This window comes from Acyrthosiphon pisum, chromosome X (assembly GCF_005508785.2).
Source record: "Acyrthosiphon pisum isolate AL4f chromosome X, pea_aphid_22Mar2018_4r6ur, whole genome shotgun sequence".
In the NCBI taxonomy this organism is placed as follows: domain Eukaryota; kingdom Metazoa; phylum Arthropoda; class Insecta; order Hemiptera; family Aphididae; genus Acyrthosiphon; species Acyrthosiphon pisum.
In genome coordinates, this window is record NC_042493.1 from 29,094,104 (window position 1) to 29,104,448 (window position 10,345).

Below are 10,345 nucleotides of genomic sequence, written 5' to 3' on the forward strand. Positions count from 1 at the left end.
GGAATCTTGTATTACATTTTCATATCTTAGATTTAAAAAGAAAAATTTAAAACGAAAAAACGAGCCACGCGGGCTCGTGGCAGTCAACGTGTTAATTTCTAACTCGAAATAATTTTCAAATTTTCGTGATTTTTCCATATTTTGTCATTTTTTGAACTTTAAATGCTTATAAAAAAAACTGTGACTAACGATTTTTAATATTTTTCATCTGCCTTTGAAACAATGTACTAGAAGCCTTCTATTAAATTTTCAAGCTTTCTTATCCAACAAATAAAATTTTATTGATATTTTTAGAAAAAAAACTAAAAAAAAATGGAAAATGAAAATGTCCGTAAAGAGCTCAAAATAAATGAAAATATTTTGAAAATGTTATGGTGTATAGAAAATGCTAAGATAAACATTCAGTCAAAATTTCATGTATCTACGGTCATTTTTTTTAAAGTTACACCAAAAACCAAATTCAATCTTGTGAAAAATCGATTTTGCGGAAAAATTCCAGTTTTTCCTTAATTTTTCTTTTGTTTTTCCCGGCACTTTTGAAAACTACTGGGAAATTTAAATTTTGACCTCCCCAATGCACCAACGATATTCACTTTCTGATCGAACTAGATACTGAAAGTTGAAAATCGTAGCATTATTTCAACTACTTATCATGTACACAGACACAAAAAAAATAAAAAAATAAAAAACACACATCATTGTAAAATCAATACATTCATTGTTCCACTCAGAATCTAAAAAATGGAAACTACAAATGTCCGTAAACAGCTCAAAATATTTGGAAAATGTTATGGTGTGTAGAAAATGCTAATATAAACACTCAGTCAAAATTGTATGTACCTACGGTCATTTGTTTTAGAGTTGCACTAAAAACCAAAATCGATTTTCTCGAAAATAGATTTTGCGTGAAAATTCCAGTTTTTCCTTAATTTTTCTTTTGTTTTTTACGTTGCTTTTGAAAACTAGTGGAAAATTTTTACTTTTGACCCCCCAAAGTACCAACTAGATTCACTTTCCTATCAAAAAAGATAATGTTGAAGAAAATCCAAGCACTTTTACCGTCTTTAAAGTTGATGACAGACACAAAAAAAATAAAAAACACACATTATTGTAAAATCAATACATTCATCGTTTCACTCAGAATCTAAAAAAACATAGTGTCATTATAAAATCAATACATTAATTGAATCTAATAAACTTGAAAAAATATTCAATTTCTTTTTGATTGATTGCCAAGTGTCAATAATAAATTATAAATAATAATATGTATAAGGAACATATTTTTTTTATAAAATATAAATATTATAATATAAACATTATTAGTTATTTGTTGTATTTGAGTTTGATAATTATATTTTTTTGCATTCGAAGATTAAAATATATAATTCCTACACATTAGGATGAACTTAAACCCGAATACGTATTCTACTTCTTACAAACGTAAATCTTACAACTTACAAGATAGCACATTTGCGATCAGCTGAACCAGGCGCGGACTGGTAAAAAAGGGCGCGGGATGCTGCATAATTTAAAGGGCAAATAAAACAAATTTTGCGAGCAAATATTAAATAGGTATGTAGGTTATTTATAAAATATTTAAATATTTTCTTTTGTTTTATTAAAATATTGTAAATAAGTTAAAAATGTAAATAGGTGCCAAATTACAACAAACATTCAAAAAATTACAAATTTACAAATTTCTACAGTTATATGGTAAAAAAATAAAAATAAATTGATGGTCCGTTATTACTTATAACACATTCAAATATTATATTTAATTACCTTTAAAACTACTACAACCAATTTAAGTTACTTACCTAACTTGTGAGCCAAAATGAAATTCATGCGTGATGCATAGGCATGGTTTAAAAAAATCTAAAACACCTACCAAGTCTTAAGACATTTAATTAGTATCTTTTATTAAAATCAGTCAAGTTGTTTCTGAGATTAGATTATAAAAACTTGCGTTTGTTTTGTTTGTTTACATGAAACTTCTACAGTCATACATTTTCTTGTAAGTGGCACGTGCCTATAGATGTTTTTACATCAATACAATATTATTCTTATCTTTCTTAAATTTCTTTTACTTTCTATCCCTTAATAAACAGTATTTGCCGGCGATTCCGATGAGTATTTCAGATTCGGCCCACCTTAAATAAAAGTTGTACAGTGGATTAGCGGTTTCCCCTGGATTTTTACTATATATCAATATAAGAGCTGAAATAAATTATCACTGAAATGTGTCAAACAATATACAAAATATTGGTGAAGGTTTGAAGTGAAAAGGGCAATGTGGGGAGGGGGCAACTTTACGCTTCTAATTGTCCTAGCATCTAAAAACAGAACAACAATAAATATAAATATTGACGTTATTATTTGTCTTATCGGCATTCATGGTTTTGATTCTACGTTATATACATATATTATTAATTTATATTTTATTTGTTTATGGATTTTGTATTAATTTAAATTGTAATTTCAGGTTATTTTCTTTTATTTTCATGTTTGACATCATTTTGCTGGTTAAACGTAATATGCTTCGATATTTACTGGACGATAAGGTATGTAAATTATATTCTTGCATAATTTTATGGTAATAAAATGTGTAAGACAATAATTTGTATAATATTTATGTGGTGTTAAGAACTTCTAAGCTACAAATAAGTATGCAAGTAATTATTATTCTTATACTAACTTATAAGTACCTAATAACTATAACACCTTCTATTAGAACTATACGGGTACGGGATAAGACTTACAAATCATTGTGTTGTGTGTATTGTGTGTTGAGTGGAAACATAATACTATATGGTACCAATTACTGCATATCTGTACATTACATAATATTATCGTTATGGTGTCCATCTTTTTATCATTTAATATTTTTTACTGCTATTTTTTCTGTCATAACCAGTGTCAGTTATATGATTGAGGTGGAGGGCCCCACTCCCTGGCATGTAAAAATTAGTAAATTTGAAGTACTTATTAACTATAATAGTCATCAAAACGTGAATCATTGAAAAGCTATACCTAAATAAAAATTATTTTATAACATAGCTATAGATTTGAAATATATAATAAAAGTATATATAAATTTATAAGTATATAATTACTGATCATTGTCCTATAATCACCAGTAAAAAAAAAGAAGATATGTATAGATAAACGCAAAATTTATTTAAAGTATTTTCACTCTCCCTGGACTTGTCAAGAACCGTCCATTTTCGTATATTCAAAAGGTATATAAATAGAAATTATTACAATGAATTCGTGTGAGAAATTCCTACACATCAATCGTAATGTACCAAAAAAAGAAACAAGTCATGAATGATATTATACCTAAATGAATTGGTACATATATGTTACTAGCAGATCCCGTGCATTTCGTTGCCCAATAAAAATGCAAACTCTTTATACTGTATTGTGTTAATGGGGGGGGGGGGGGGGGGCTTAGCTAATTGCTTGACACGGCTCTGTCTATATAAATAATATGTTTTATTCTATAATATAACGGCTACCATAGCCACTAATTTAAACCAATGGCAAACCAATAATTAATTATTATTATAATAGCTTCAAAACCGATGGCAACCATTTATATACAAAAATTTTTATGGGAAATCTCAAAATAATATATAAATGGTTGCCATGGTAATATAGACACACAGACAGACAGACAGACATACATTCATTTTTATATATAGATTAAATATTAAAATGAATTATATGCGTATATAACATATTTATTTTAATATTATTACTTATTTCTATTTGGTAGTTTATTACTCGATTAAAGATAACGATAAAATATCTCTATGAAATCAATAGTAATATCAACATATAAATTTTTATATAATGATAATTGATATGTTTTTATTTTTATTAAAATGAATAAGTTAAATCAAAATAATAATCATTAGATAATTTGTATTAATAAATTGATTTGAATTGTAAAAATTATTTTAATTCAAAATTAAAATTCAACAATATCCAACAGGTATATTATTGTTCATCAGTAGGAAATTTCGTTTTATTAGGATAGTTTAACATCCAAGCATAATAATATATGAAACATGCATACGAAAATCTTGCATGTATATGACTTGTATAAGTAGAAATCAAAATTAAAATCGTATAAATGTAAGAGTGACATTTTGCATCGAAAAAAAATTATGTTTTTATATTATATTATTAGATTTTATCTAAATAAAAATCATAAAATATTAAATAAATATTGTGCAACGAAACAAAAAATTAAAATTAAAATTAAATAAATATATTGAGACTCACTAAATTATAAAATCAATATGTAATTTTTAATTTAAATCAGAAATAAAATAATATCAATAAGCAAAATTGAAACCAAAATCAAAATGTTTTATTTTGATTTCAATATCTGGGTTATAAAGTATTACCTAATGTATTATACCAATGTCCAGTAATACTATATCATAATATAAGGTGCTGTTTTTAAAATCTAAAAGTACAAAATATAACAGTTCATACAAGTATACAATTGCATATAATATTTTCAACACATTTTTAATTTAGGTATAACAATTCAATAAACAGAAATACATCAATATCAGTACGTACCATTATGTACCATATTTACTGTTGGGGATTTTCAATTATTTGGGTATGTACTGGTTATTTATTTCAACATTCAAAACACGAAACGTTACTGAAATTATCACCCGATTTTGGTCACCGTAGTTGCTGGTTTAAAGGTAAGTTCACACAATTATTTTAAAATAATTAATTTTGACCTTTTTATTTTCTCAGATTTAAATATTGTAAATTTTAGCTCGGTGTACATGTTAATATTTTATGACCACAATATAATGTAATCATATATAAGTAACTAGAATATTGTTTATTTCATTAAAGCCAAAAGATACTTCTACCTTAAAAACGTGTAAATTGTTAACGTTTGACACAATAATATTTTGATTTAGTATAATATCTATATCTGTTAACCATCATATTATATGAACTCAGGTAGACAGGTTTATTTGAATTTAAACATGTAGGTATTGGCATAATAAACTACAGTACAATGTGATAGCGAATCATCTTAAAATATTTGTGAAAAATGTATTTATATTTTATACGGTAGGTATATACAGCTAGGGTATCCCGTGAGATTTACCCATTGTGATATACTGATATCTTCTGAGATAATAAATATATCATAAATCTGTTTTTATTATTAGACTCACAGAAACAAGTATTACACATATTTTACTATTTTATTTAATTACATTTTTTGGTAAAATAACTTAAAAAAATATTTTTTTTTAGTTCTGAAACAATTGAAAGTAGCCATTTTCTAAATTTTTTTTTTTTTTCAACAATTTGATTTTTCAACATTTTATTTTTGTCCGGGCGGCGAATCCTCCTCTACGGCAAATGGGTTCATCCTTATAGGACTTCCTCTATATTATATTTAATTATTGGCCAATAAATATTATACATTTATAGCATTAACTTACTACTGTTGACTGTCGAGGAAGAATTTGGACTGTGTCCAGTATAAAATCACCATATTATGCATCGAATAAAAGTTTAAAAAAAATATACATTACTTATAATAATGTGTTTTTAAGAATTTATTTAAGAAACAAGTTTTATAGAGAATATGACACAAAACTTTCTAAATTACTCTAATCAATTTGCATAAAAGTTGAATCATTCCAGGTGAATGCAAATGTGATCCCTCCAAAAATAGTAAAAATTAAAAAACTAATATAACTTATTTTCAAGACGCTAAGACACGTTATGGAGCATGGACATTTTATATGCATGCAGTGTCAACAATTTTAATGACACTATTTAAGTATTTTTGTATTCTCAGAATTGAAACAGAGTTTTAAAAATAAAAATACGCTGCTTTAAATTATTTTGTATCAATACCCTAAGCCAATTATCTGCTCCTGCAGGAGCACATGTGAATTATTATACTACACCACTGCACGGCAATGCACTAAGATTATGTAGGACTGTAGTGCAGTGACTTAACTTTTAAACTCGAAATAACAATACAAGTTTAATTTAGTTTTCAATATTTAAACTGTTTAACTAACTCTTATAAAAATGTATTTGGTAGTTATTTTATTTAATCAAACCTATTAGATTCTCTGATTCTGAGCAGAGCGAGGAAGCTATTTGTTTTACAATGGTGGTTATTATTATTTATTTTTTTTTATCCTCTATACAAAATTTCTACCAGAAAGAGTGCTTCGATTTCAACATATAGTACCTTATATTTTAGCAAATTGGATCAAAATGATACTTTCAATTTTACCAATAGTTATTTAATGTCTCGGAAAAAAACCAAACCATCGAAAAATTACGAAAAAACACTAAAAATGGGATTTTAATTTCCAACGATTTGTTTATCACCATATTATAAACGTATAAAAAATTATAATATTAATTAAACTTATACATGATATAATAAACAATAACAATATAAAATATCTAGACTGACAAACAGTATCGGCTCAGTATCGTTTTTCTTATACAATGATATTATATAATTTACTTCAAGTCTAATACAATCCATTATACAATGACTCACTTATAACCTACTGTACAGCAGAGTGACATTCACTTACCTACTTTTTGTTACCTTAATCGTTCGGTCCGTTCTCTAGAGTGGCACTGAACCCTAGCTACACCCACCGCAATACATGTTTATGGTGGTGGACGGTTGTGATACCATTACAATCTAGTATTAATGACAATTATTGTCGGTATGATTATAAGTTTAATATTAATAGTTTAATGCACGAAATTTTGAAGTAAAACTTCTTTCTGAGGTGTGGGTGGAAAAAACAAGAGTCAGATCTTGGACTTGGTCAGATGGGAGTAAACCGATGATTTTTTTAATAGAATGTGAGTCAAATATCGTAATTAAATAATCAACACCCAAGAAGGGAATACACGGAATAAATTTCATACATTTGGAAAAATAAACATAATATATAAAATATAAATATATAATACTAGCTGACCCTGTGCACTTCGTTTCCGTTAAAAAATTACAACACTTTAAAAAATTGTGATTGTTCTAATCCTTTTGGATGTAACTAGCAGCAGTAAGTGCAATTCAGCCACCCTGGTAGGCAATCTGACTACGTCAAATCGCGGACAATTTACGACAGCGTATCAATTAGATATGTATAGGTGGTATCTAATATATAAAAGTGAAAGAGCGTGTGAGCCCACCATTACACTCTGTGGAAGTAAAACTTTTTTCATAAGTAATTTGGCTCGTGAAATTATTAGTGAACTAGCTGAATATGTGCACTTCGTTGCCCGTTAAATGTACCAACTCTATATGACTCAAACTTTGTTCAATTCGTTATTTGATAATCGGTGTATGGTGTTTAAAATTAATCTTAACTTTTCCGTTGCCCGGAATAAAAATTCTGATTCACAGCAGTATATTACCAGGTAGGCAATCTACCTGCGGTATAGATCGCGGACCCCTAGCTTGTACGTAAGTGTATGATTTAACTCTAAACTACAAAAGTTATATCAATTTTGTCATATTCTACCTATGGTGGATTAATAAAATCAATTAATACAAAATCCTAACCTATAACCTGTTGCGTCACTGTTGTATTTTTGACATGCAGATTTCCTACTTTTCCGGTGGATTTTCCTAAAATTTTGTTTCATAATAACCTTCTCCGTGATATACTCTTTCGTTTAAAAAAAATCAAGAAGATCTGATAAGTAGTTCCAGAGTTGACCCTGTACAAAGATAAGGGAGAGAGCGAGAAAAACATTTCTGTTTATTAATTGTTGTTATGGACATATATAAAGAAATAAACAAACAGGTTGTTTCATTTTTCGTTACGATTTTTTTTCCACTCACACATCAATAAAGAAATTTTACTTCAAAATCGTATACAATTTCACGGACCCAATTACTTATGAAAGAAGTTTTACTTCTCCAGAATGTAATGGTATAGGCTAACACTATCTCACTTTTTTTTATATTCTATTTGCAACTAGAAACTTTTACATTATTTACTTATATAATGGTTGTGAAAAGTTGTATTCATAAAGGGGAAAAAAATAATATTCGACGGTATATGTGTAAGGTGTTTCTATAAAGTTTAATGTTTTGCGATATAACTTTAAATGAACATTGGTGCTACTGATTAAATTTGTATATTGCATGGTTATAAATCTATAATCATTAATTTATATTTAATATTTTTCCAGAACACAATGGCTACGGAGTATTAATTTTCTACCTGGTACCCTCCTGTATTATGATGACTGTCAATTTCATTTTGTTCTTGCTAACTGCTATTCATTTTTCAAGAATTAAATCTGAACTTAATGAATTCCAACAAACCGATGATTCAAAAACAGAAATGTTTTTTGTTTACAAGGATAGGTAAGAATACAGTAGGGTAATATCCATTTACGTAGGGCACATACCTAATATAGTCTGTTAACTACTTTTGGTACCTTCATATTCATTATTCATTATTTAAACATATTTAAACATATTTAAAACATTTTCACAATGAATATAGTTAAAATCGTGGCGTACTTCGAATGTTTATAAATTTCTTAAGTAGGTACCTATATATTTTATTGTAGTACCTTATACCTATATATAATAAACTAGTAAGCTTTATAATTTGTATATGCCCAACAGTATGCACCCAACTGTTTCATTTAAAACTTAATGTAGGGGCACTTAAACTAATTTGCTATGTGTTAAACATTAATCTCTGCAAGGTAAGTCAAAATATATGAGTGATAAGCGTCTTAAAATATGAAGGTAAAAAAAAATCTATATTTTTAACTTGAACTATAGTACAAAATATTAGGTATAATATAGAAAATATGATAATATTACTAATTAATCTAAAAGTATGATAGATTTAAAGTTAGTAGTTTCCGTATTTTCCTCTAGGTAGGTAGTTAATATAAATCTTTTAAAAAAAAATTAAAAATATATAAAAACTTTTAATTTGACTCAAAAAAACTTTTAATTTTTAATTTTTGACAGATTTGTAATGACCATCAAACTATTTCTGGTTATGGGAATCCCATATTTATTTAAGATTTTACAGATGATATTCCGAATTCATTGGATCATATCTGACTTACTTCGTCCAATTAACAGAGTACATGGAGTAACTATATTTATCATATTAGTGGCCAAGCGCAAGATTATTTTGGACTTACAGAATAAGTTCCAGAGGTTCAATAGATCAGAATGAATGGACACAAATTAACACTGTCACTGGGTCGTCATAAAAGTGGCACTGGGCAGTAAAAGTTATAATGATATCTAAATACAATATAAATATATTACCTAGGTGGCTAGGTATGTGTATATTATTATATTATATGTTTAGACTCTAGGCCCGAGGGCATAAAAAAAATCATTATTGTTGAGCCTTTAAATTGTAATATATAATATTTAGACTTGAAATAAAACACAAGACAACTAAGAACGACGGACCATATTATAGAATTTAGGGTTATCCAATATACATATATACATACGCATATTTAGGCATACATATACATTATACACACTCCTCTTACACACGCACGCGACACATGCAACACATAAATAATATTCAACACCTCTCCGATCAAATTAGTAAAGACAACACAATAGGTAGATTTCCCCAGCCCCCAATTTTAAATTTTCATTTTAATTTTTTTTCATTCGTTTGAAGCTGGTTTGTATTGGTTTATAATCTATTTTTTTTTCGTTTGTAGAGATTTAGTTATTTTTTTTTAATCAACATTGTGGTAGGTGAAATGCCCTAATTTGGAATTTTTATCTAATTTAGATTTTTTATTCAACTAGACTTTTATTCTATTTAGATTTTTTTATTAAAAATGTTTTTTAATAAAAATTACAATCTTTATCGAATTAATATTAATAAAGAAAATAAATTTTATTTTATTAATTCCATGATTGTAATTTTTATTAAAAACTATTTTTAATAAAAAAAAAAGGTGGGTAAGTGGATTTCGCTCTGCTGTACAGTAGGTTACAAGTGGGTTGGGTCACTGTATAATGGATGGTATTAAATTTGAATTCAATGATATAATATCATTGTATAAGAAAAACGATTCTGAGCGGAGACGGCATGTCAGTCTAGGTATAAGACATAATATTATAATATATATATTATAGTCTATAGTATTCAAAAAAAATTGACCTATAATAGGTACCTATAAAATTCCAAATTAATCATATCATAATATCTATTAGGTACTTATAACGCGTAATACATCAACAAAAAACCGTGGTACTATCATAGATATATAATAGTATACTTTAGAAGTT

At 27.1% G+C, this 10,345-nt stretch overlaps 1 protein-coding gene across 5 annotated transcripts in view; it reads left to right on the plus strand.

The window, feature by feature from the left end:
- Positions 1-9,877, plus strand: part of LOC107882834 (G-protein coupled receptor Mth2-like) — an 18,635-nt gene extending 8,758 nt beyond the window's left edge. For 2 of the 5 annotated variants that reach the window (XR_003838607.1, XM_016801807.2), the window contains 2 exons: positions 2,483-2,561; positions 4,552-5,256. Coding sequence is in view for 2 of the 5 variants with exons in the window: in XM_016801807.2 (XP_016657296.2) it covers positions 2,483-2,561; positions 4,552-4,557 (85 nt within the window). In the remaining 3 variants the exon portion in view is untranslated. Of the gene's footprint in view, positions 1-2,482; positions 2,562-4,551; positions 5,257-8,241; positions 8,420-9,043 lie in introns of those variants that run through there. The other 3 variants (XM_016801806.2, XR_003838608.1, XM_029485293.1) reach the window with 3 other exon arrangements.
- The last annotated feature ends 468 nt before the right edge of the window (positions 9,878-10,345 follow it).